Raw genomic sequence first — 27,441 nt, 5'->3', positions numbered from 1 at the left:
TAAGAAATCAGAATAGATGTCCTCAGTTTAAGGCTTCTGAAAGCTTATTTCTAATAATAACTAAGATTTTGAGTTGGGATTTTCGAGCCTCTTTTCTCTGGTTCTCACTATAAGATTTGGACATTCTCTTTATTGTTAGAGAGTGTAGGAGTTTCTTATTGCTGCACAACAAATGTAACAGCATAAAACAACACCCATTTATTAACTCAGAGTTCTGTACATCAGAAGTCTGGCCTTGCTGTTACCTGGAAGCTGTGGTAAAGAACCCTTTTCCAGGCTCATTCAGGTTGTTGGCAGAATTCACTTCCTTGTAGTTGTAGGGCTGAGGGCTCTGTTTACTTGCTGGCTGGCAGCCGCAGGCTAAGCTCAGCTTCTAGAGACGCCCTCATTCCTTGGCCCCCTCCATCTTCAAAGGCAGCAACTATGTCTCCAGTCCTTCTTATGCTTCACACCCCTCTGACTTCCTCTTCTGGGACCAGCTAGAAAAAGCTCTTCAATTAAATCAAGCCCACACAGATGATCTCCCTATCTTAAGATCAACTGGGCCATATAAGGAGAATGTAATCACAGCAGTGATATCTCATCATATGCACAGGATCCAGGGAAATGAGTGATTTTTAAAATATTACAAATGTCCCTGGTAAGTTAGAGAATGAATTACCACACAATTAACCTATGTCACCAAGATTTTTAAAAGAAGGAACACTAAAAACTTAATCACACAGGTGTCTCATTCTCACTTTTTTACAGAGCTTAGTTTGATTTTTTTTTTTTACCAGCTTTTCATTCCCCTTTTGTAGATTATCTGATTGCTTACTACTGTCTAATTTGATTTTCTGTCACTGCTGTTTATCCCTTCTGTTCTTTTTCTTTCCCACTTTTCTGTATTCTCATAACTATTAAGAATTTTATTAGGAAAGAAGAAAAGATGGCACAGGAAGAAATGAATAGTCAACAGGGTAGAGGTGCTGGTTGAGGTGACATGAATAGAGAGTACAAGATTACTATTAGGTATTGAAACTGGACATAAGCCCCATCTGGAGAATGTTCAATGGATACAAGTAGCTCTGTTGCTTAACTAATTGCTGTAACTATTGTATGGAAAAGAACAACTGAGATGAATGCGTATACAATTGTCAAGGAAGAAAGTAGCTAGTGATACAAAAAAAAAAAATCATATGTAGTTGTTTAATAACATTTCAGTGAAGGTATGGATTGTTCAGCTTGTTGGGAACACAGGAATAAGTTTGAGGCCAAGATATTGAAATAAAGAGAATGCATGTGGTAAAAGTGAGAGGTTTACGCAGTAATTTCCTTTGCTAGGGGCAACCTTGGGACAGAGATGCTGATTACAAAGACTAATGTTTTCTAATGCTCAAAGGTGTTAATGAGCCATCTAAGAATGGCTTTCAGAAAGAGCGGGGAACATAGAACTGAAAACAGGAATTTATAACTTATTTTTAACTATGCCATCAATTTTAAACTGGGAGTCAGTATATAGTTAGGTGGAGGAACCCTGGTGGCACAGTGGTTAAAGCTATGTCTGCTAATCAAAAGGTCGACAGTTCAAATCCACCATCGGCTCCTTGGAAACCCTATGGGGCAGTTCTACTCTGTCCTGTAAGGTTGCTATGAGTCAGAATCAACTCAATGGCTACGGGGGTTTTTGTTTTTTATAGTTAGGTAATTTGCTTTGGGGTAGATCTGGATTTTTTTTTTTTTTTTAAACATATTCTTTTAATTTCCTGTGTAAATAGTTAAACATTGTCATGGATTGAATTGTGTCCCTCAAAAATTGTGTGTCAGTTTGGCTAGGCCAAGATTCCCAGTATTGTATGATTGTCTACCATTTTGTCATCTGATGTGATTTTCCTGTGTGTTCTAAATCTTAACTTCTGTGATGTTAATGAGGCAGGATTAGAGGCAGTTATGTTAACGAAGCAGGAGTCAATCTACAATATTAGGTTGTATATTAAGCCAATCTCTTTTGAGATATGAAAGAAAAGCGAGCAGGGAGACGTGGGGACCTCATACCACCAAGAAAGCAACAATGGGAGCAAAGCGGATCCTTTGAGCCTGAGGTTCCTGTGCTGAGAAGCAGCTCCGAGACCAGGGAGATTTATGACAAGGACCTTCCTCCAGAGCCTACAGAGAGAAAAAGCCGCATCCTCTGGAGCTGGTGCCCTGAATTCAAACTTCTAGCCTACTAGACTGTGGGAGAATAAACTTCTGCTTGTTAAAGCCATCCACTTGGAGTGTTTCTGTTACAGCAGCACTAGATGACTAACACAAACATTAACTAATGATAACTCTTGTTCTGATATAGTAATAGGAAAAGCATCAGTTTTTTTGGTAACATTTTATTTCCTTGCTTTCCTCTCCCCTCCCCTTGTAACAGAGAAGACAGAGAAGCACGGTTTTTAGCCAGTAAAATGGGAATCATAGCTACATTCCGGTCCTGGGCAGGTAAGTTACTCTGCACTGCTTGAATCATCCACTAAGAAGAACTTGACTTTTTTTAAAATGAGGAATTATTATTTCTGCATCCAATTTAGGTACTAATCTAGTCTTAATTTATATGTTGTTATTAGAGCCAAAGGAATTCATACAAAATTATTAAAATATGGTAAAGAAAATTTGTAATCATAACAAGGAAGCAGCTAATTTTGTGTTTAGTATGCATAGTTATTTATTGACTATTTGCAAGTCACTGAGCAATTTAAAAAAATTAAGCATAGTAGTAAGCAGAACAAGAAAATTTAAGCGTTTCTGTGTATTTAGGTAGAGTGGCTAAGACCTCAGGCTGCTAACGAAAAGGTCGGCAGTTCAGATCTACCAGCCACACTTTGGAAACCCTGTGGGACGGCTCTACTCTGTCCTCTAGGGTCACTGTGAGTCAGAGTCAACTCAACAGCAATGAATTAGGTAGCTCTAACTTACAGATACCTTTTCTATACAAATGGCTATTCTGGCCATCCGCTTGGCCCCTACCCAGTATATTTCCAGGGACTTTTTCTGTCCTCTTAACATCTTGGTAAAAACCTCTGCCTTGCTATATGTCATGTCTGCCTACTTCTGCTGCCCTGATAGATAACCAAAGGAGATATATTCCTTCATTCTTTACCAGTCCCCGTACACTTTTTCAACATAGAAAGCAACTCAGTCCTTTGCTGAGTCTAGCCATCACTGCCTTTACGTCAGAGCTTAGAATAATTTTGTTTTCTGTATTTATTGCCATCACCCTTTACCATTCCTCAGTTTCCTTGGCATTAGAGTGGTTTCTATCCTACCCAAAAAATTAATGCTCTTCTACTTTAGCCACCAGAATATCGCCTCATTCTGCCTACTTCCAGAGTCTTTCCTACCTGTCTGTGTCTCTAATCTCTGCCAGCCTCTTTACTTAGTACTCCTTTCTCCCAGACTGTGACTTCTCCTGGAGCCCTGAAACACTGATTTATCATTAGAAACCTAGAAGCTTGAGAGTCTTCCATCCTCCTATTGATGTAAGGAGAGAAATAACAGAATTACAAATTAGAACTCTAAAGACATTTTTTCCCACAGAAATAATTTCCTAAATAGTGTTCAGGTTCTCTGATACTGAGTTAAATAAACTTTTGTGTATTTGTAACATTGTTTACATGATGTATCTCAACTTCCAAATGCCTGATTGACAAATGAGCTTTTAGAATGCAATTTCATCTTGAGTCCCACAACCTGTGTCCCTGTGTAGTGTGATCTGTAAAATTTCTGTATCCCCATCTGCAGCCTCTCAAACTGCTGCAAAACATCAGTGTTTGAAAAATACCATTTTGATGATTTAAGCAAATAAGTTTTGAGTTTTGAACTTAAATTCAAAGAGAAAATAATAGATTATTCATAAATATATGTGCTTAGTTAGAAGTAATGGAGAATTTCAGAGTCCTGTACAAGTTTTTTAAAAAAAGTTTTTTCAAACACTTCATTAAAAAAAAAAATTAAACATTGTACATTAAAAAAAAATCTGAAAACATTGTACAGGAATATCTATATCCCACCACCTAGATTTTCCTACCCCATGTGTCTGTCAGTTTGTCGTACTGTGGGCGTTTGCATGTTGCCGTGATGCTGGAAGCTGCACCACTGGTATTCAAATACCTGCAGGTTCACCCATGGCAGACAGGTTGCAAGTTCAAGGTGAAGCTGAAGAAAATTATAACAAGTCCATGAAAGCCAAAGTATGACTTTGGGTATATCCCACCTGAATTTAGAGACCATCTCAAGAATAGATTTGATGCATTGAACGCTAACGACTGAAGACCAGACAAGTTCTAGAATGACATCAAGGACATGATCCATGAAAAAAGTAAGAGATCATTAAAAAGACAGAAAGGAAAGACCAAAATGGATGTCAGAAGAGACTCTGAAACTTGATCTTGAACATCGAGTAGCTAAAGCGAAAGGAAGAAAGCATGAAGTAAGAGAGCTGAACAGAAGATTTCAAAGGGCAGCTCGAGAAGACAAAGTAAAGTATTATAATGAAATGTGCAAAGATCTGGAGATAGAAAACCAGAAGGTAAGAACACGTTTGGCATTTCTCAGGCTGAAAGAGCTGAAGAAAAAGTTGAAGCCTCGAATTGCAATATTGAAAAATTCTATGGGGAAAATATTAAATGATGCTGGAAGCATCAAAAGAAGATGGAAGGAGTACACAGAGTCACTGTACCAAAAAGAATTGGTTGATGTTCAGCCATTACAGGAGGTAGCATATGATGAGGAACCAATGGTACTGAAGGAAGAAGTCCAAGCTGCACTGAAGGCATTGGTGAAAAACAAGGCTCCAGGAATTGACGGATTATCAGTTGAGATGTTTCAACAAATGGATGCAGCACTGGAAGTGCTCACTCGTCTGTTCCAAGAAATTTGGAAGCCAGCTACCTGGCCAACTGACTGGAAGAGATCCATATTTATGCCTATTCCCAACAAAGGTGATCCAACCGAATGGGGAAATTATCGAGCCAGTATCATTAATATCACGTGCAAGTAAAATTTTGCTGAAGATCATTCAAAAGTGGCTGCAGCAATATATCAACAGGGAACCGCCAGAAATTCAAGCTGTATTCAGAAAAGGGCCTGGAACAAGGGATATCATTGCTGATGTCAGATGAATCCTGGCTGAAAACAGAGAATACCAGAAAGATGTTTAGCTGTGTTTCATTGACTATGCAAAGGCTTTCAGCTGTGTGGATCGTAACAAATTATGGATAACATTGCATAGAACGGAAATTCCAGAACACTTAGTTGTGCTCCTGAGGAACCTGTACATAGATCAAGAACGGAACAAGGGGATACTGCGTTGTTTAAAGTCAGGCAAGGTGTGGGTCAGGGTTGTATCCTTTCACCATACGTATTCAATCTGTATGCTGAGCAGATAGTCTGAGAAGCTAGACTGTATGAAGAAGAATGGAGCTGATTATCAGGATTGAAGGAAGACATTAACAACGTGTGTCATGCAGATGACACAACCGTGCTTGCCAGAAGTGAAGAGGACTTGAGGCACTTAGTGATGAACATCAAAGACTACAGCCTTCAATATGGATTACATCTCACCATAAAGAAAACAAAAATCCTCACAACTGGACCAATAAGCAACATAGTGATAAACGGAGAAAAGATTGAGGTTGTCACGGATTTCATTTTACTTGGATCCACAATCAACACCCGTGGAAGCAGCAGTCAAGAAATCAAAAGACGCATTGCATTGGGCAAATCTGCAAAAAACCTCTTTCAGATGTTGAAAAGCAAAGATGTCACCTTGAAGACTAAGGTGCACCTGACCTTAGTCATGTGGTATTTTCAGTCACCTTATATGTATATGAAAGCTGGATGATAAATAAGGAAGAAGAATTGATGCCTTTCAGTTGTGGTGTTGGCAAAGAATATGGAATATAAAATGGACTGCCAAAAGAACAAATAAATCTGTCTTAGAATAAGTATAACCAGAATGCTTCTTGGAAGCAAGAATGGCGAGACTATGTGTCACAGACTTTGGACATGTTATTAGGAGAGATCAGTCCCTGGACAAGGACATCATGCTTGGTAAAGTGGAGGGCCAGCAAAAGAGAAGAAGACCCTCAACAAGATGGATTGACACAATGGCTGCAATGGTGGGTTCAAGTATAACAGCGATTGTGAGGGTGGCACAGGACTGGGCGGTGTTTTGTACTGTTCTACATACAGTCGCTGTGAGTCAGAACCGACTTGATGGCACCTAACAACAACAGATTTTGCTGTGTTTGCTTTATACATATCTGCTGATCTACCCATCCCTGTGTGTATTCATTGGTCCATCTTATGTTATTCTAATGCATTTCCAAGTAAGCTGCAGGCATCACTACTTTTCACTCCTGACCACCTAGGATTTACGTTACTATAAGAGTTCAGTATTTACTTAGGTTTTTTTTTTTTTTTTTTTAGGTAAATGCACACATCTTGAGTGTACCATTTGTCAAATGATTGCTTACTTGTAGGTAACTCAAATGCCTATTGAGATGTAGAACATTACCATCACCTCAGAAAGTTCCCTTTTGCCCCTTCCCAGTTAATCCCTGATCCCTGGAAACAACTGTTGTTCTGATTTTTTCATCATAGATCAGTTTTGCCTGTTTTAGAACTTTATATGAGTGGAGTCCTACTGTATGTACACTTTCATGTATGGGTTTTTTTATTCAACATAATGATTTTGAGATTCATTGATGTTATTTTATATATATGTGTATATATATATATCAGTAATGTGTTCCTCTTTATTTCTGAGTAGCATTCCATTAGATAAACATACCGCGGTTTGTTTAGTCCTACTCCTGTTAACACCTGAGTTGTTTCCAGGTTTGACTATTCTAAATAAAAACTATAATGGCAGTCGTGATAAGCCTTTTGTGGACATGAGTTTTCATTTCTTTTGGGTACCTACCCAAGTAGAATTGCTGGGTCAGGGTGGGTGTATGTTTAATTTTATAAGAAACTGCCAGACTTTTCCCCAAAATACTTGTATTATTTTATACTCCCGTTGGCTGTCCGTGTGAGTTCCAGCTGCTCTACATCCTCAGTAGCATTTGGTGTCGTCAGTCTTTCATTTTAGCCATTCTCATGGGTGTGTAGTGGTATCTCATTGTGAATGTAATTTGCATTTCCCTGATGACTAATGGTATTGAACACTTTATGTGTGTTTATTGTCTATTCATATATCTTCTTTTGTGACATATGATTTTAATGTTTCAAATTATTTAATTCAGTTCTCTAACTTAAAAATATTTCATCCATGTATTTTATTTTGAAGTGTGTTGGGTATACCCAAAGTATACTTTTCTGCATATTTGGTAAATTTTATAATTAAACCTTTAAAAGATAAATATCGAACTCAGTTTTTCACTTTAGGCTGAGGGGGCCTTAAACAAGGGAAAGAGATCATTGTCTTATTCCCTCCAGTATTCTTACTCCAGTGAATCGTTACATCAGCAAACGAGGGAGCATTTGGCAATAGGTTCGTGAACTTTAACTCTTCGATGTGAAACAAATAGAGAAAGGAATTTAAATGATGAAATTACTGGTAATAAATATCTAATCTATAGGGAAATACAGAGAATATTTAAAATACATTGTCAATTATGATAACCAAGTAATGTAATAGTATAATTTAGCCTGGAAGAATATCAGATTTACATTTATGGGTACATAAAACATAGCTATAGAAATTTTTTTTTTTTTCCAACTTCAACTCAGTGATGTTTCCTTTTTTTTCTTTTAGGTATTATTAATTTATGTAAACCTGGAAATTCTGGGATACAGTCTTTAATTGGAGTACTTTGCATACCAAATATGGAAATACGGGTAGGCAAAAAATATTGTGATTGTATCATCCCTGGACTCTGAACTCAGGAAATTAATTTGTAAAAAAAAAAAAGTACAAAAAATTATTTCAGGTGATGCTTTCTTTGCATGAATTTTTAATCTGTATCATAGAGCTTTTTAAAAATATGTGAAAATACTCAGTACTGAGTTGAATCCTAAGTATAGTATTTGAAATGCCATTGTTGTTCAGAATGATGACTGTATTAAAAATGGGATTAGGAAATCTGAAGTTGTGCTTTGTTCATTAAGTCATATAGTTAAAATTTATTTATCGTGCAAACAATACAGAAGGACAAATTTTTATTGTAAAGAGTTCGAGGAATACACAAATACATTTAGCAAAAAGGACATATAGTATTTATACATCTTTTGGTTTCTCACTTATGTTTTTATATTATGAGTTTATATTTGAGGTAGTGGTTTTGATTAAAATTAGATTGTTAATATTTGTATGTATATTTATTACATATAATTCTGAATTCATTAGTGTGTAGGAATTTGTATTAACAGTTTTAAAAAACTGAATTTGGAGACCAAAAAATAAGCTTTTCAAGTGGCTCATCTGTTTTTGTTTGTTTTAATTTTATTCTTTCCATTTCCCCCTTTATTGCTCTTTATATAAACCAAACCTGGAGGTGGAGGGAGAATCCTAGCCAGGGTGTCTTGCTTGAAATGTGAAATAAAAGCATTTATGTCATGGAAATGAAAGGATGTGATTATATAGGGGATAAGTTGTGAGCAAGGCACAAATAATTGACACAGTTCAGTTGACTTCTTCCTTACAGCCTGTTGGGAAAAGAGCATGGTCTTTGGAGTTTAGCTAACTGGGAATTTACTCCTGGTTTTATTACTTATATCTCCATGGCCTGGGGCAAATTACATTCAACCTTTAATTCTGTTTCTTTATTTGTAAAATAGGGAAAATAAAAATTTGTTCAAAAGATTAAATGATGCATGTAGTAAGCATTCAGTAGCTATCTCTTCTGTAATGTAGGCCTGATATGGTAGTTTAATATAGTAGTTCTGCTTTATCATTTTCTTTATTCCGTGAATTGGATATTTTAAAAAGCCTTTAATTTAAATAAAAATTTATTCCATAAAAATAAATTAACTGTATTTGTTTGCGTTACAGCGAGGTCTGCTTGAAGTGCTTTACGATATATTTCGTCTTCCTCTACCTGTTGTGACTGAAGAGTTCATAGAAGCACTGCTCAGTGTAGGTAAGTATTGAAGTTCATTTGCATCTATTTATATATTGTGATTTTTAAGGTGATTTATCTAATGGTGACAGGATCCCTAGAAGGAAAAATACCAAACTAAATATTGAACATCAGTTTGTTTTCTAACTGCATCATTGTGGCATGAAATTAATGTTAACAAAAAACTCAACTCAAATTTCTTCAGCTAAGAAATTTTGATTTCTTACTTATCACCCTAGCTCTTAAAAATGAGCAGTGAAATTAATAAGAGATAAGCCAAGACAGAAAGAGACAATAAGAAGCTTGTGTAATTCTAAAATTAGATTATCAAATCTTTGTCGTGTTTTATTTTAGCCCAGTTTCCCCAGAGTCCCAAAATGAAGGAAGTTAGATCAGTATAGATAGATTTTTTTGTATGTGTCTTTTGGAGTTAATTTTTTTTAACCAACATTTTTTGAGTTCTTTATAGACTGACTAGCCCATGTTTCTATACTTATCACAGTGTTTTAATGATATATAATCTTCTAACCTATTGAATTTTGATTATTTTAGATCCAGGTAGATTCCAAGACAGTTGGAGGCTCTCAGATGGCTTTGTAGCAGCTGAGGCAAAAACTATTCTTCCTCATCGTGCCAGATCCAGGTAGAATTTATATATATAAAATTGTTCTAATTTGTTATAATTACTATTTTTATATTAAATTACCTAATATGTGACATACTGTGTAAACAGTTTCTGTACTATATTTATTTCCAGGCCAGACCTCATGGATAATTATTTGGCATTGATACTCTCTGCGTTTATTCGTAATGGACTTTTAGAGGTAACACTTAGGAACCTTATTATATTATATTTTATTTTCTCTAATGAAATACTTTCAGAGCAGCAGACATATGATACATAAATGTGTTCATATATATTATATTGGAATGGTGACTTTTTCTTCTTATTTTCAAAGGGTTTGGTTGAAGTGATAACAAACAGTGATGACCATATCTCAGTTAGAGCTACCATCCTTTTAGGAGAGCTTTTACATATGGTAAGTTCAGCAGCTTCTGATTATACGTTTCGTGCCTTTAATGTTTTAATTCACAAAACAGGTTGTTTTAACAGTGTAAGTTTGTATTATCTCAAAAAATAAATAAGCATTTTTTAATGAATTGCAAAGACCCCTGATGCTTTGTATGTTAATGTATACATTGGCTAGTTTTATAAATGGAAAAAATACAGAAAACAAAAAGTAACAGATTTTGACTTTTACACTTACTTTCATTATTAACCTTTTGAGTCATATAAATCTTAGCCTCTCTCAGAAAGACTTCCTACTTAAAAAGCAAGAAAGAACTGAACTCTAGGTGTTACTTCAACCAACTAGACCTGACATGGATATATGGCAGTCAGTGCCTGAACTTTAGGAAAGTTTGTGCAAAGTTATAATTGCCTTGTTAGAAAACAGTATATACTCTGTACACTTAGAGTTTGAGGTTTGGAGAGTAGGAATTCTTATTTTTTTATGCCATGATTTTATGAGATAAGTAACTGCTGGAAACCAGGAATTAGGAAAGTGATCTGACCATTCTTTTTCTTCCAGCAAACCAAACAAGGGGAGGAACTCTGATAGTTTGCAAGATAGAAGTTTATGTTTCTATGTCACCTACTGGCTAATAAAGTACTAAATAAGAAAGAACCACTTTAAATAAATTAAGGAAGAAGTAACCCTATTGTGGAGCCCTGGTGGCGCAGTAATTAAGAGCTTGGCTGCTAACCAAAAAGGTCAGCATCTCGAATCCACCAGCCACTCCAGGGAAACCCTATGGGGCAGCTCTACTCTGTCCTGTAGAGTTGTTGTGAGTCGGAATTGACTCTGTGGCAGCGGCTTTGGTTTTGGTTTTAACCCTATTGCAAATCTTTTTAAATTATAGGTTATGGCTTGTCTTTTTGACAGAGTATTTTGTTCTTGTTCTTATTGCTTTCCCCCACTCCCCTTTCTGTTTCTCATATAGCAGCGGGCTGTGTGAGTGAGATAAACAGAGTTAAATGGAGTTTAATGATAATTGTCTTTTTGTTTCAATGGATTATTTAGCCATTTGCCCTGTTCTCCTTTAGCACATCTGCGAAGGAATTAAGTAGTGTCTACAGACTCTCAGGTCTGATTATTTTTATTTGGATTTTCAAGATAACATTTCTAATAAGAGTATTCATGTGTTTACTTTTGTATGAATTAATCTAGTTTATAAATTTCATCCCTTCCTTTTGTCACATATGCCAAAATTCTGTAATTCTCTTGAAATGTTAAAAGCTGGTCATTTCGAGTATACATTGTTAGTTCGTTGCTTATTATACTTATATCTCCTGGCTCCCACATTTAATTAATTTACTTATCTTCATTGGTAGAAAGGCATTTGGTGATGGGATTTTGTTTGGAAAGCAAGAGTTAATAAGTTTCTTGTTTTAAAGATTCTTGGCATATAGATAAACCTAACTTGAGAAGGTAGTTTTTAAAACTTAGGAAGCTAGCTCATAAATTATGATGGTTACGTTAGTATTTTAAATGTTATTAACTTTGTAGCACAGGATCCAAGTTTTGAAAGAGTTCTTTTAGATTATTTAGAATTGAGTTTAATTGGGTACCACTTAAAAATTATAATTTAATAATTGAAATATAGGATCTGTAGCAATTCGTGAGTTGTGTTATTGATATAATGTGATCTTTATACTTGTTACATCTCATCCTTGTTGAAAGTAGATAAGCTAAAAATGGTAAATAAGTATGTATTAGAGGAAAAGAAATAATATGATTAATTTCAAGATTAAAGCCTCTATTCAGAGTCTTTAGTAGCCTTGAGTTCTAACACATCTGTGGATAATCCATAACCAAATATTTTTTTCTGAAAACCTATATGAAATGTTTTCATTTTAGGCAAACACAATTCTTCCTCATTCACATAGCCATCATTTGCACTGTTTACCAACTCTAATGAATATGGCCGCATCCTTTGATATCCCCAAGGAAAAACGATTGTAAGTATCAGAGATGCAGTGAAGTTTACACTTGATATATTTAATATTCACATAACTGCCCTCCTGTTTTTCCAAAAAGGAATATATTTAGGTTATGCTTAGAAATTCTTTTAGGAAAGCCTTACAGGTAAGAGGAAAAACTAATACTTCTCAAAATATTTAGGGATTTCCATTTTAGGCTACAAATTATTATTACCGCATAGCAAAGTCACGTTTTTCTAGCATGTTTTTGGACGAGAACATAGACTTTCTGCCAGATCACTGAAAATGTTCATTGAAGTCTTTTTGGACTATTTTATGTTTTCAGCACACTTCAGACTCTTTTTTTTATGTGCCTATGAATTTTTTTATGAATTATTTCAAAGAAACAAAACAAAAGACAGTGTATTCTCTTAGTGTAAAAACGACATGAGGGCAGTGTCCGACCTCCTTCAAAAACTCACAAAGGAAAGGAGAGTCAAAATCAACAGCCCATGGCTGATTGCCAGTGAGGTGGGGGTCAGCATGGCCTCTCTCTGCCATTTTTACCGATTCTGACACCAACCATCCCTCCCACAGCACTCTCCATTGCGTTCGATAATTCATTGCAGTGGCCACACAGAGCTCACAAACTGTGCTCACAATTATGGGGTTTATTAGGGAAGTAGCAGATTACAGTTCAGGCTTGGGGACACTTGGGATACAGTTCTTCCATCAGGACAGCCTCTCCCCAGCTATGCTTGCAGGCACACCTCTCCCTAGCCCTCAGTCACTACCCAGAGGCACTCAGCTTGGTCTCTTCATGGATCGGGAAGCCCACCATGCTGTCTACTGCTGCTGCATCTCTCCTTCCTTAGTGGTGGTGGTCTTCTCTCTCTGCTCTGGAATTGTCTCTCTTTTAAGGCAAAACTGACCAATCTCGTTGGTGGGCCACAGTTACCCTGTCACTGTCACATGATCTCGCCCAGCCACCTGGGTGTGGTAGTTATAAGACCATGGCTGGAAAGGCCAAACACAACAGTAATTAATCACACAGCACTTAGATATGTGATTAAAAATATTCTCGTTTAGTAACTCATACAGTGGTCATAGTGGTAAACTGAACTCTTTAGTACCAAAGAAAATATTGCAAACAACTTATAAACAAAAGTATGATAATATATCTGTAGGTCTGCTGGTGTTCCAGTGCTAATAATATAAAGCATAAAGATGCGGGAGCTTGATTGAGAGGTACTAATAGGAATTTTTTTTTTTTAATTTGGTAAAGATTATGTCTAGGCCAGGGGTGTCATCCTCTCTCCCCTTCCCATTATGATTCAAAATCTAAAAGCCTAGTAGACCTAAACTCTGGGTCAGATTATGGCCATTAATTTCAAGGTTCATCAGGAATTCAACTTTCCCTCAAAAATTCCAGTAATAACAGTCCTCTTAAAATGGTTCTTATTAGCTCATAAGCTGTCTTTACTGATAAGAATAAATGCTTGCCAATTTGAGCACATCTCAAAGTTTTTAAATTCTAAACCTGGTTCATATTTATCAGAGGTTTTGAAGGTGAGACTCAATTGCTACCAAATTCTGCACCACAACAAGGAATTAAACATAATTTTTGAAAAGATGGTATTTATAGTTGTGGATCAATGGGGAAAATAGAGATCATTCATAATCATCATTTATCCTTTTTTGGGGAAATTGAAATTATATCTCAACCTCTTACCATAAACAAAAATCAGTTTCAGGTAGTTTAAGAACTTAAATGCGAAAAACAAAGCTTTAAAACTTCTAGGAGAAAATATAAGAAGCTAGGTTTCTAAAGGAGTCCTGGGTGACACAAATGATTAAGCTCTGGACTACTAACTGAAAGGTTGGTGGTTCAGACCCACCCAGAGGCACCTTAGAAGTAAGACCTGGAGATCTGTTTCCGAAAGGTCACAGCCTTGAAATCCCTATGGAGCAGTTGTAATCTGCATACATGGGGTCGCCATCAGTTGGAATTGTCTCGGCAGTAGCTAACAACAATAGGTTTCTGTCTTGTGGAAGAAGTTCTTAAAAGCATTATATCAAAAGTGTCCATCATAGAAGAAAAGATTGGTAAGTACATGTTTAATTGAGTCTAACTAATTAGTGTTTCTTTGTACAAACCAGTGTTCTTCATTTTTGTGTGTGTGTGCGTGGCTTCAAATTTAAGTAATTCACTTTTTTTAGTAATACTTTTTAGCCTTGAATTTATATAAGCTTTACTAGAGTTATTTATCACAGTGATATTTTTAAAATTATGCTAGTCTTGCTACAGTATTAATTGAATTTATTTTTTCTCATAAGGCGAGCCAGTGCAGCCTTGAACTGCTTAAAACGCTTCCATGAAATGAAGAAACGAGGACCTAAGCCTTACAGCCTTCATTTAGATCACATTATTCAGAAAGCAATTGCAACACACCAGAAACGGGATCAGTATCTTCGAGTTCAGAAAGATATATTTTTTCTTAAGGTACTGACATGAAATTACAATTTTAACTTAAAACGCCGTTTCTTAATTCTTCACCGATGCATTTGATTAAGGTTGTTATTTTATTCATGCATATAGGTTTTCGAATGGCTTCCAAGTTTTAGTGATTCCAGGCAGTTTAGACCTGTATTTTACTAACTTCTTAAGGTTAAAAAACCTTGACATTCTCTCCTTAAATGAAAAATCTTTCTTATCGTTTTTATAGTTTGAACTTAGTATGCTAATATAAGGACAGTTTTTCTTTTTAATTTCTAATGATTTTAGGATACAGAAGAAGCACTTTTAATGAACCTTAGAGATAGTCAAGTCCTTCAACATAAAGAAAACCTTGAGTGGAATTGGAATCTTATAGGGACCATTCTTAAGGTATGATATGTCTTCATGATGATGGCTTGATTGTCTTCATGTTGTTGTAATTATCTTCCTAAATGTTTGAGAATTGATAAATATGTATATAATATGTTTTTCCAGTGGCCAAATGTAAATCTAAGAAACTATAAAGATGAACAGTTGCACAGGTATGTAAGAACTATTTTGTATTTAAATTTAAAGAACTTAGATTTGAATTATGTGATGCCTGTTTCCTGCGAAAAGTACTAATTGGTGTTTTAACGTAAAGTTTAATAGGTGTATAAATATATTTTTGTATATACTCTTATTTATAACCCAATCACATCATCTGACTCTTTTTCTAGTTATTTACATTCTGGTTTTAGATTTGGAACAGATGAAGTAGTTAAGATAAAACTTTCTCAGACTGGGATAATGTCATAAGGATGACCTAATAAGGATGTAGTGTTTCCCTCACAAAATAGATGGCTGTTTTTACTAGTCCACTTCTACCTCCACCTGGTCTAGCTTTGGAAAGCTATCCATTCTTCTTCCTCCTCATTCTCCCCTTAACCAGTTGATGCTCTCTACATCTTTTATGAAACATGTTAATGCCGATAACATACAGAGCCTTTCAGCAACTAGGCTGTGCTCTAGTATACCCAGGAGTTTTTACTGCCTCTGTATTTAGACTTACCAACCAACACAGTTGATCACATGGAACAGAGGGCCTTGGTTTTGAGAAGTATTATTTGACCGTATTAATGTATTTATGATATTTAACTTAATATCTACATTGTCTTGAGAAATACAGAAAACATAAATTACACTGGAATTAAGAAACATAGCATTAGTTTTTCATATTCCTTCAGGACAGAGATGATGTCTCACCTTTGTTTCCCCAACTCCTGGTACCAGACCTGGCACCTCTATTGAATTGGATTATAGCACATGAAATTAAATTGAAATAAATAGAAGCTTAGAACATGATGTTGAATATTATAACTTTGACATATCATAAATTATGTCCATTGCTTTACAAATTTAGTTGCCTAAATTTTATGTGCAGCTTTTATGTTTGGCCTTTTCCTAATTGTGAAAAACTGACCAAATCATAGTATGGTAACATTTGTTTATAATTATGTAGTATAAAATTATTTTATAGAGCCATAGGGCAAAATTATTCATAGAATACAATAAAAGTACATTTATGTACAGCCGGCTTCTTCATATTTATCCAACTGTATCTTCTAGCTATATTTTACCTGCCAGCATCTCTCTTTTCCACTATTTCTTATTTAGGTGTCTCACCATAGAATTCTTATTCCACAAAAGTATTGTTTACTGTGAAATTTTTTTTTTCCTCATGAACTGTACCAAATGTATTTATTAAGTTCCTTGCTATTTACCCTGAAGGCTCAGTCCCTAAACCTATTCAAAGCCTTATAGTATCATAAACTGTGATTAAGATTCTAAAATGATTGTTTACTTTCTCACTTTGTTGCTAATTTTATTTTGATCTTAGGTTTGTACGGAGACTACTTTATTTTTACAAGCCCAGCAGTAAACTATATGCCAACCTAGATCTGGATTTTGCCAAGTCCAAGCAGCTCACAGTTGTGGGGTGCCAGTTTACAGAATTTCTTCTTGAGTCCGAGGAGGTAAGCACTATGAATATTTTCCAGAGCAAATGTTTTTTATTGAACCTCACCCCCATTCTCCACCTGTGTTTAACTTATATTTCTGAGGATATATAAACTATATTTAGAAACCTGCAGATTGAGCCCCCAACTATATTGGAATCCTGGCTTAGTCATTGGCAAGTTGTGTGATTTGGGGCAAGTTATTTGCCCTCTGGTAGACGTGGTTAACCCTTCTGTGAAATGGAAAGTAATATCATTTCCATGAGGCCTTATGCTGAATGGGATTAAAAATAACAGCACTCAGTGATTGGTAACAGTTATTAGGATCTTCATCATTATCATTACATTTTTTCGCACTTGATTGAAGTTGATTTTTCTATTAATATTCATTGTCCTTTTCCAGCAGTATCACCATGTATTTCTTTTAGGATGGGCAAGGATACTTAGAAGATCTAGTAAAGGATATTGTTCAGTGGCTCAATGCCTCATCTGGAATGAAACCTGAAAGAAGCCTTCAAAATAATGGTTTATTGACTACCCTTAGTCAACACTACTTTTTATTTATTGGAACACTTTCTTGTCACCCTCATGGAGTCAAAATGCTGGAAAAATGCAATGTATTTCAATGGTGAGCACTTACACGTTTGTTTCCAGTATGTACCTAAACTTTTTTTTTAACATGGTCAGAAATGGTATGCTTTCTAGCCTGTACATGTGTGTTTGGTAAGTATTAGTGAAATCCAAAAAGATTTAATTAGAGATGTCCTGATACTCTTTTTTATGTGATATTTCTCATTAAATGCTTTGTTTATATTAGGAATTAATAAATATGTGTTGACTTTGTAAACTAATATGGTAAGTTCTAGTAACATTATTTTCATCCTTTTTTAGTCTCCTTAACCTATGCTCCTTGAAAAACCAAGATCACTTACTAAAACTGACAGTTTCTAGCTTGGACTATAGCAGAGATGGATTGGCTAGAGTTATCCTTTCCAAGATCCTAACCGCAGCCACTGATGTGAGTATAAGAAACCCAATAGAAATATATTTTATATGACCAATTAAGTCAATACTTTATGGATTTTAACCAAGAAATATTAATTATAAATTCTAAGAATATATGATAGAATTTGAGGTTACTTTAAAATTTTAGTTCCTCTGAGGAACTCTACAAAGTATCCATATTTTTATATAAAGGTGAAGAAACAGCTAGATAGAAAGGCAAGTATGTTTTTTTATTTTAATATTTTGTTGTTGTTAGGTGCCCTTGAGTCAGTCCCGACTCATAGCGACTCTGTGTACAATAGAATGAAACACTGCCGGGCCTTGTGCCCTCCTCACAATCGTTGCTATGTTTGATTTCCATTGTTGCAGCCACTGTGTCAGCCCATCTCGCTGAGGGTCTTCCTCTTTTTTTGCTGACTCTCTACTTTACCAAGCATGATGTCCTTCTCCAGGGACTGGTCCCTCCTGATAATATGTCCAGAGTACGTGAGGAGTCTTGGCATCCTTGCTTCCAAGGAGCATCCTTGTTGTACTTCTTCCAAGACAGATTTGTTCGTTCTTCTGGCAGTCCATGGTATATTCAGTGTTCCTCAACAACACCATAATTCAAAGGCATCAGTTCTTCTTCAGTCTTTTCTATTCATTGTCCAGCTTTAGTTTGCATATGAGGTGATTGAAAATACCATGGCTTTTTTTGGTCAGATACACCTTAGTCCTCAAGGTGACATCTTTGCTTTTTAACACTTCAAAAAGGTCTTTTGCAGCGGATTTGCCGAATGTAATATACATCATTTGATTTCTGGACAGCTGCTTCTGTGGGTGTTGATTGTAGATCCAAGTAAAATGAAATCCTTTACAACTTCAGTGTTTTCTCCATTTATCGTGATATTGTTTATTGGTTCATTTGAGAGGATTTTTGTTTTCTTTATATTGAGGTATAGTCCATACTGATCTTCATCAGTAAGTGCTTCAAGTCTTCTTGGCTTTCAGCAAGCAAGGTTGTGTCACCTGCATATTGCAGGTTGTTAATGAGCCTTCCTTCAATCCTGATGTTGCATTGTTCTTCATATAGTCCACCTTCTCGAATTATTTACTCAGCATACAGATTGAATAACTATGGTGAAAGGATACAACCCTGAACCACACCGTCCTGATTTTAAACCATGCAGTATCCCCTTGTTCTGTTTGAACGACTCCCTCTTGGTCTATGTACAGGTTCTATGTAAGCACTAAAAGTATTCATATCAAGGACTAGATTATCAATTTCAGTCTTTCAACGCTTGTAAAATGACAGAACTGTCTCAAAACAAAATTAAGCAGGCTATATCCATGGTGAGGTTTTTTTTATTTTAATGTTTTCATTTGTCTTTTTAGGCCTGCAGGTTATATGCAACAAAACATTTAAGGGTATTATTGAGAGCTAATGTTGAATTCTTCAGTAATTGGGGAATTGAGTTATTAGTGACCCAGCTGCATGATAAAAACAAAACAATTTCCTCTGAAGCTCTTGATATCCTTGATGAAGCATGCGAAGACAAGGTGAAGGTCATTTTCTATAATAAAATACTTAGACATGAATTTTTCTTAAATTATTCATTGTTGATAGACAATTACATGAGACTGTAATGTTTATTATATAGGCATCTTTGAAATAAAGAATTTGCTATCATTGTGCAATTGTTAATTTGCCTAACAATCTTTTCTTTTAGGCCAATCTCCATGCTCTTATTCAGATGAAGCCAGCTTTATCTCACCTTGGAGACAAGGGTTTGCTTCTTCTCCTGAGGTAAATTTTAAGTAAATTTTTCCTATAGCTATGTTTTCTGTTGTGCTTTCTCTGGCAGTATATGTTAAAGTTGCATTCAAATCTGCATAGGAAGCACGCTAAGAGGTTTACCCTTTTAATTTCTGTAATAGGCCTGTTTTAGAATTTTGAACATCTTTTAATACTGAACTCTGTCTTTTTATTGCTTTTCTAGAATTTTTTTTTTTATTTGTATGTCTCATGCTTTTATGACATATTCTTTTTGTTACTGAGTTTGAGTGTATTTGCAAAGATTATGCAAATTTATTTGTGATTGAAGTTGTAGTTAAATTATAGTTGACCTTTTAGTTTTAGGAAGGAGCCATTTCTTAATTCTTCTGGCTCCTTAAACAGTTTTTTTTTTTTTTGGTTTGAAGTCCTTTAGCTCAAATTTTTTTTTTTTTTTTTGGTAGAACTCAGTGTTAAACTATTTTGTTGGTTTTAATTTACAGATTTCTGTCTATTCCAAAAGGATTTTCCTATCTGAATGAAAGAGGTTATGTAGCAAAACAATTGGAAAAATGGCACAAGGTAACTACTTATTGAATAATGTTTAATTTATATGTTTTTATCTTGGGAAATTTGTGCATTTAGAGGATGATTTTTTTATATCATCATGATTGTGAAACTAAGGAGATTAAATGTTCTAACAGTCATATTAAGTCAAGTCTTAAACTCTGTGTATTTAATTATTATTTATATTTTATATATGTTTTTATGTAATAGTTGTTTCTTTTATAGTGAACTGTTGACTTTGTGTAATTCTATTGAAATTTTGCTTTTAACTTAATTGATACCATAATCTACAAGTGTAGTTTGTCTACCCTTTTCACCATCATTTCTTTTATTCCTGAGTGCGAGTGCCTCTTACAGCCCACATCTTTGCATGAGCCCTTTTAAGTTAAAACTAAAATAATTTTCTTAAATGAAAGATAAGACTAAAAATGATTCAACCCAAGCACATATAATCATCAAATTAAACTTCTGTTTAGGTTACTACTTGACAAAAATGTAAGGACAAGCTTCTTGCTATAACAAGTAATAGGAAAACCTATTAAGAAAGGGCTAGATTGGAAGTATTAGACAATTTCCTAGCTTTTCTTGAGCAGGTCATCTCTGTGGCTTCATTATTTAGTTTGAAACGTTCTGAATTGTGAATCTGTCTCGGAAACCAGCGGTCAAAATAATCCATAGTTAATGTTAAGTGATTTTTTTTATTTTCCTACCCTTGAGACCCATTTATAAAACTGTTTCCCCTCCTTTCAATAATTGATAAATTGGAGAATTAAGACAGGATATACTTTAAATATAAGATATGCAAACTAATCATAATAAAATTGATAACCTTATACAAATTATACTATTTAGAAATTGCTCAGAAAACCCAATGCAGTGCTTTCAAAAGTAGGAACAAATATAACTGCTACAACAAAGGCAAGTACAGCATATGAGGGAAACACAGAGGAGGGATTAATGATTCAGCCCTAGAGATTAATAAAAGGAATGTTGAATAGGCTCAGTAGAGGACATGGTATTTGAACTGGTCTTGAGGAGTACGTAGGCAAATAAACTGAAAGAAGGGTATTCAAGTAAGAGAGAAGAGAATAAATCTATACAGATTATTGAAACTGCACAGGCTTAGGAAGAAAGGCTAGGTGTGGTGAGGATATAAGAGAGTTACAAGATGAGACTGGAACGGTAAATGAGAGCTAGATTGTAGAAGGCCTTGTGAGCTACGTTAAATCTTACTAAGCGTTTCAGTTTTATAGCTAGTGGGAGTCATTATAAGTGTTTAAATAGTAGTCAGTCATAGTTGTGCTTTAGGTAGGTGACAGGTTGCATTATAGCACTGAAAATTTAATTATCAAAGGGAAAGCCTAGAAATATTGAGACCAGTTTGGAAGCAACAGTTGATAAGAGCCGGAAATTCTTCAGCAGTGTGAGGTTGGATAGGCGGGGCATATTTTCTAAACATTTTAAAATAAGATGGACAGGATTTGTGAACTGATTGGATGCAGTGAATAAGGGGTCCAGCATCCATCGTAAGGTTCCTTATTTGAATTACTATTTGTATTTTGAATCACCATTAAAAGACTGTGATTACATAAAATCGTTCACAGAGTGAGGATACGTTGAACTGGAGTTACCTATGGGATAATCAAGTGATAATGTCCAGGAAATACTTGGAAATGCAGGTCTGGAGCTCATGTGGTACAGATGACAATTTGGGAGTCATCAGAGTATGATAATTAGTTGCCATTGAGTGGCTGATGTTTCAGAAGTAGATTGCCAGGCCTTTTTCTGGAAGCACCTTTGAGTGGACTCAAATTTCTGACCTTTAAGTTAGCAGCGAGCATATTAACCATTTGCACCACCCAGGGACTATTTCATCAATGTATAAACCTATTGCCGTCCAGTCGATTCCGGCTCATGGCGACCCTATAGGATAGAGTAGAACTGCCCCATAGAGCTTCCAGGGAGCACCTGGTGGATTCAAACTGCCACCCTTTTGGTTAGCAGCCATAGCACTTAACTACTCTGCTCCCAAGGTTTCATTATCAGTGTAAGTGTATAGTAGTAGTTAAAACCTGAAACAAATGAGATCACCAAGAAAAATGTAAAGAACACAAAAAGAAGACTGAGAATTCCCCCCTAGAGAACTCTCTGGTGTAACGAGGGAAAGAAAAGGACACCGAGGAAGAAGAGGTCAGAGAGAATGGTGTCACAGATAGAGGATTCCAGAAGAAAAGAGTGACCAATGACATTTATTCTTTGGAGAGGTCACGTAAGATTGACACTGGAAAATAGGTTGTTGAATTGGTGAGGCCATTGGTGAATTTTGCTAGAGCAAGTTCCCTGGAAATGTACAGATGCTGAATTGCAGTTATAGGTGGTTAGGCAGTAAAATGGGAGGTGTAAAAATGAAGACAACATAGTTACTTTCTCAGATTAACTAGAGAAAGGGAGACACGAAAGGGAAGTCACTCATTGATTTCTTAGGATTGAACTCGTGCTGCTCCCTCGTTTAATCTTCACAATAACCCTCTGAGATATATTCTGTTTTGCAAATGAAAAAGTTGAGGCTGAGAGGAAAAAATGAATTTACCCTAAAACGCAGAGCTTGAAAATAACAGAGCAGGTGCATTAACAGAGGTTTTTTTGATTCCGCAGCCCATGCTCTTTCTATCACCTCTGATTTCCTCCCGGAAGCTTGTGACATGCCAAGATGAAGAAAGATGGTTTTTGTTTTTCTTTTTTGTGTGCGAATCTTATTTTTGTTTTTAAGGAGGGAGGAGCTTGGAACATGTTATGAGCCAAGGGGAAAGAGCTGACAAGAAGGGAGAGACTAACGGTAGAAGAGGGAACATAGTTCATAAAATGAATTCCTGGCAAGGGAAAAGAATATGTATTGAAAGCACAGACAGAGATTCGTTTGTAAGAAGTAGAGACAGCTCTTTCTGTAAGAAAAGGAGACGATTCCATGGAGCAGTATGTAAATCTCTCTTTGTGGCTCATTCTCCATTTACTGGTTGCAGTTTTGAACCTCTTCAGGTTTGGAGCAGGAAGAGGGATAATGGGTCAGGAACAATCTTACTCAGCTGGTACAGTTATCTGAGGTTGTTAGTTCTGAGTATTGTCTTAATTGCCATCGAGTCAGTTCTGACTCATAGCAAGCCTGCGTACAACAGAACGAAACACTGTCTGGTCTTGGCCATCCTCACAATCATTGCTATGTTTGAGCCCATTGTTGCAGCCACAATGTTAGTCCATCTCATTGAATGTGTTCCTATTTTCGCTGACCCTCTACTTTACCAAGCATAATGTCCTCTAGGGACTGGTCCCACCTGGTAATATGTCCAAAGTATGTGAGATGATGTCTTGCCATCCTCACGTCTAAGGAACATTCTGGCTGTACTTCTACCGAGACAGATTTGTTCCATCTTCTGGCAATACCCATTATTCCCATTGCGGTTGAGTCGATTCCAACTCACGTTGTTGTTAGGTGCCGTCGAGTCGGTTCCGACTTACAGCGACCCTATGCACAACAGAACGAAACACTGCCCGGTCCTGTGCCATCCTTCCAATCGTTATGCTTGAGCTCATCGTTGCAGCCACTGTGTCAGTCCATCTCGTTGAGGGTCTTCCTCTTTTCCGCTGACCCTGTACTCTGCCAAGCATGATGTCTTTCTGCAGGGACTGATGCCTCCTGACAACATGTCCAAAGTATGTAAGATGAAGTCTTGCCATCCTTGCCTCTAAGGAGTATTCTGATCACACATCTTCCAAGACAGATTTGTTCGTTCTTTTGGCAGTCCATGGTATATTCAATATTCTTCGCCAATACCACAATTCAAAGGCCTTCTTAGGTCTTCCTTATTCATTGTCCAGCTTTCAAACGTGTATGATGTGATTGAAAATACCATGGCTTGGGTCAGGCGTGCCTTAGTCTTCAGGGTGACATCTTTGCTCTTCAACACTTTGAAGAGGCCCTTTGCAACATATTTGCCCAATGCAATGTGTCTTTTGATTTCTTGACTGCTGCTTCCATGGCTGTTGATTATGGATCCAAGTAAAATGAAATCCTTGATCACTTCAATCTTTTCTCCGTTTATCATGATGTTGCTCATTGGTCCAGTTGTGAGGATTTTTGTTTTCTTTATGTTGACGTGTAATCCATACTGAAGGCTGTGGTCTTTGATCTTCATCAGTAAGTGCTTCAAGTCTTCTTCACTTTCAGCAAGCAAGGTTGTGTCATCTGCATAATGCAGGTTGTTAATGAGTCTTCCATCAATCCCAATGCCCCGTTCTTCTTCATATAGTCCAGCTTCTCAGATTATTTGCTCAGCATACAGATTGAACAGGTATGGTGAAAGAATACAACCCTGACGCACACCTTTCTTGACTTTAAACCAATCAGTATCCCCTTGTTCCGTCCAAACAACTGCCTCTTCATCTATGTACAGGTTCCTCATGAGCACAATTAAGTGTTCTGGAATTCCCATTCTTTGCAGTGTTATCCATAGTTTGTTATGATCCACACAGTCGAATGCCTTTGCATAGTCAATAAAACACAGGTAAGCATCCTTCTGGTATTCTCTGCTTTCAGCCAGAATCCATCTGACATCAGCAATGAAATCCCTGGCTCCACGTCCTCTTCTGAAACCGGCCTGAATTTCTGGCAGTTCCCTGTAAAAAGACAGGAAAGAAAGAAAAGACCAAGATGGATGTCAGAGGAGACTCTGAAACTTGCTCTTGGGCGTCGAGCAGCTAAAGCAAAAGGACGAATTGATGAAGTAAAAGAACTGCACAGAAGATTTCAGAGGGCCTGTTGAGAAGACAAAGTATTATAATGACATGTGCAAAGAGCTGGAGATGGAAAACCAAAAGGGAAGAACACGCTCAGCATTTCTCAAGCTGAAAGAACTGAACATAAAATTCAAACCTCGAGTTGCAATAGTGAAGGATTCCATGGGGAAAATATTAAATGATGCAAGAAGCATCAAAAGAAGATGGAAGGAATACACAGAGTCATTATACCAAAAAGAATTAGTTGATATTCAACCATTTCACGAGGTGGCATATGATCAGGAACCAATGGTACTGAAGGAGGAAGTCCAAGCTGCTCTGAAGGCTTGGCGAAAAACAAGGCTCCAGGAATTGACAGAATATCAATTGAGATGTTTCAACAAACAGATGCGGTGCTGGACGTGCTCACTCGCCTATGCCAAGAAATATGGAAGACAGCTTCCTGGCCAACTGACTGGAAGAGATCCGTATTTATGCCTATTCCCAAGAAAGGTGATCCAACTGAATGTGGAAATTATAGAACAATATCATTAATATCACATGCAAGCAAAATTTTGCTGAAGATCATTCAAAAACGGCTACAGCAGTATCCAACTCATAGTGACCCTATAAGACAGAGTAGAACTGCCCCAGAGGGTTTCCAAGGAGTGCCTGGTGGATTCAAACTGCCAACCTTTTGGTTAGCGTCTATAGCTCTTAACCACTACGCCACCAGGGTCTCCTGTCTTCTGGCAGTCCACAGTATATTTAATATATTTCGCAAACACCATATTTCAAAGGCATCAATTGCCCTCCATTTTGTGAGTGTAATTTTATGTTGAGAGAATTAGGGTGGGATTGTAACACAGCCTTACTCAGGCCACCTCCCTGATCCGAGGTAAATGGAGTTTCCCTGGGGTGTGGCCTGCACCACCTTTTGTCTCTCAAGAGATGAAAGGGAAGCAAGCAGAGAGTTGGAGACCTCACACCACCAAGAAAGCAGCACCAGGAGCAGAGCATGTCCTTTGGACACGGGGTCCCTGCGCCTGAGAAGCTCCTCGACCAGGGAAGAGTGAGGACAAGGTCCTTCCTTCAGAGCTGACAGAGAGAAAGCCTTCCCCTAGAGCTGACATCCTCAGTTTGGACTTGTAACCTATTATATTGTGAGAGAATAAATTTTTCTTTGTTAAAGCCATCCATTTGTGGTATTTCTGTTATAGGAACACTAGCTGACTAAGATAACCTGCCTTAATTATATTTTGTACTGAGATTTGGAGGGAAGTGGTACTAGTAGTAATAGTAATAATAATGGTAAGGCGATAGATAATATTATAATTAAAACCTCAGAGTACTCTTATAGTGTAAATATGGAGCCTAAAAGAAGAGCAGGAAAAGTAAGTTTTTAAGAATCTGTAAGTAGCTGTTAACGTACCCTACCAAATTCAAGTACTCTAAAATAGTTTATAGTGAAAAATAAAAGCCTCCCTACCCCTTTATTCTCTCTTTTCTGAAAATAATAACAATTTCTTTTGTATTCACTCAGAAATATCCTATCTGTATAAGTATATAGCCTTTATTTAAAAATAGAAATGAATTTATTCCATTTACAACTATAGAAACAGCCATATCCAAGTTTTTTTTTTTTTTCAACATCTTCGAGATCTTTTCAGAGCAGTATGTTTAGATGTGCCTCATGGATTTTAAGACTTCGTGTGGTTGTTAGTTGCTACTGAGTCAGTTCCAGTTCCTGGCGACCCAGTATATGTCAGAGTAGAACTGTGCTCCAAGAAAACCTTGTGGAGTACAGTTTTGGAAGCAGATTGCCTTTTGGAAGCAGATCACCAGATGTGTCTTTAAGGCACTTCTTGGTAGGTTCAAACCCCCAGCTTTTCATGTAGTAATTGAGCACTTAACTGTGTACCCACCTAGCGACTTCTGTAATGACTGCATAGTAGTACATTCTATGAATGTACCTTAATTTTTATATAGCTTCTCCTGCATTGATAACCATTTAGATTGTTTCCAACTTTCTGTTACTGTAAAAAATGTTGGATATTCTTGCGTATTTATATTTACATACTTTTGCAGGTATACATATTAGATAAATAACTGAACATGTAATTGCTGAGTTGCAAGTATATGTAGATTTAAGTTTTTCATAAATAATGCCATATCCCAGTGGGTAAAGAGATAATCATATCTTACCAAAAGGTGCTAAAATGATAGAAGTTAATTAATTTCCACTTTAAAATTTTTAGTGAATATCTTCAGGGTTTAATACAATGAAGCTTTTTTTTTTTCTTTAAATGGGAGAAGAGACTCAAAATGAAAAACAAAATTCTTTCCTCTCATGTTTGGACCCCAAATTATTAATTGAAGATGAGGAACAAAGTATAGGCCGAAAGCTTTTGAGTAGAATAAAACATCTGTGTTCATAATACCTTTACTTTTTCCAAAAATTTTTTAAATTTTCTAAACAGATATTTTTTTTAGTCTCACTTTTTTTCTTTTAAGATACGCTAGGTAACTGATATATAAACTTAGTGAATGTCATTAAACATTGTTACATGATACTAAAACAACTTTATCTTCTAGGAATATAATTTAAAATATGTTGACTTGATTGAGGAACAACTTAATGAAGCACTTACTACTTATCGGAAGCCTGTCGATGGTGATAATTATGTTCGTCGGAGTAACCAAAGGTACAGGCCAGTTAATGGAACAATTTATTGTTGGTCCTCAATTATAAAAATTAAGAAGCAGTTTATAATAACTCATTA

General features: G+C 36.2%; 1 protein-coding gene across 4 annotated transcripts in view; it reads left to right on the top strand.

Annotated features, from left to right (window-relative positions):
* RICTOR (RPTOR independent companion of MTOR complex 2) overlaps positions 1–27,441 on the top strand; it is a 148,826-nt gene that overhangs the window by 97,670 nt on the left and 23,715 nt on the right. For all 4 annotated transcript variants that reach the window (XM_049862704.1, XM_049862684.1, XM_049862693.1 and 1 more), the window contains exons 10-26: positions 2,399–2,466; positions 7,784–7,866; positions 9,020–9,107; positions 9,639–9,729; positions 9,844–9,910; positions 10,046–10,126; positions 12,008–12,108; positions 14,407–14,572; positions 14,855–14,956; positions 15,062–15,108; positions 16,446–16,581; positions 16,992–17,191; positions 17,455–17,581; positions 18,943–19,107; positions 19,278–19,354; positions 19,825–19,903; positions 27,254–27,363. In XM_049862704.1, the coding sequence (XP_049718661.1) occupies positions 2,399–2,466; positions 7,784–7,866; positions 9,020–9,107; positions 9,639–9,729; positions 9,844–9,910; positions 10,046–10,126; positions 12,008–12,108; positions 14,407–14,572; positions 14,855–14,956; positions 15,062–15,108; positions 16,446–16,581; positions 16,992–17,191; positions 17,455–17,581; positions 18,943–19,107; positions 19,278–19,354; positions 19,825–19,903; positions 27,254–27,363 (1,788 nt within the window). The remainder of the gene's footprint in view (positions 1–2,398; positions 2,467–7,783; positions 7,867–9,019; positions 9,108–9,638; positions 9,730–9,843; positions 9,911–10,045; positions 10,127–12,007; positions 12,109–14,406; positions 14,573–14,854; positions 14,957–15,061; positions 15,109–16,445; positions 16,582–16,991; positions 17,192–17,454; positions 17,582–18,942; positions 19,108–19,277; positions 19,355–19,824; positions 19,904–27,253; positions 27,364–27,441) is intronic.

This window comes from Elephas maximus, chromosome 2 (genome assembly GCF_024166365.1).
Source record: "Elephas maximus indicus isolate mEleMax1 chromosome 2, mEleMax1 primary haplotype, whole genome shotgun sequence".
Classification (NCBI taxonomy): domain Eukaryota; kingdom Metazoa; phylum Chordata; class Mammalia; order Proboscidea; family Elephantidae; genus Elephas; species Elephas maximus.
Note: the sequence above shows the minus strand (reverse complement) of the source record. Positions and strands in the feature narration are given on the sequence as shown.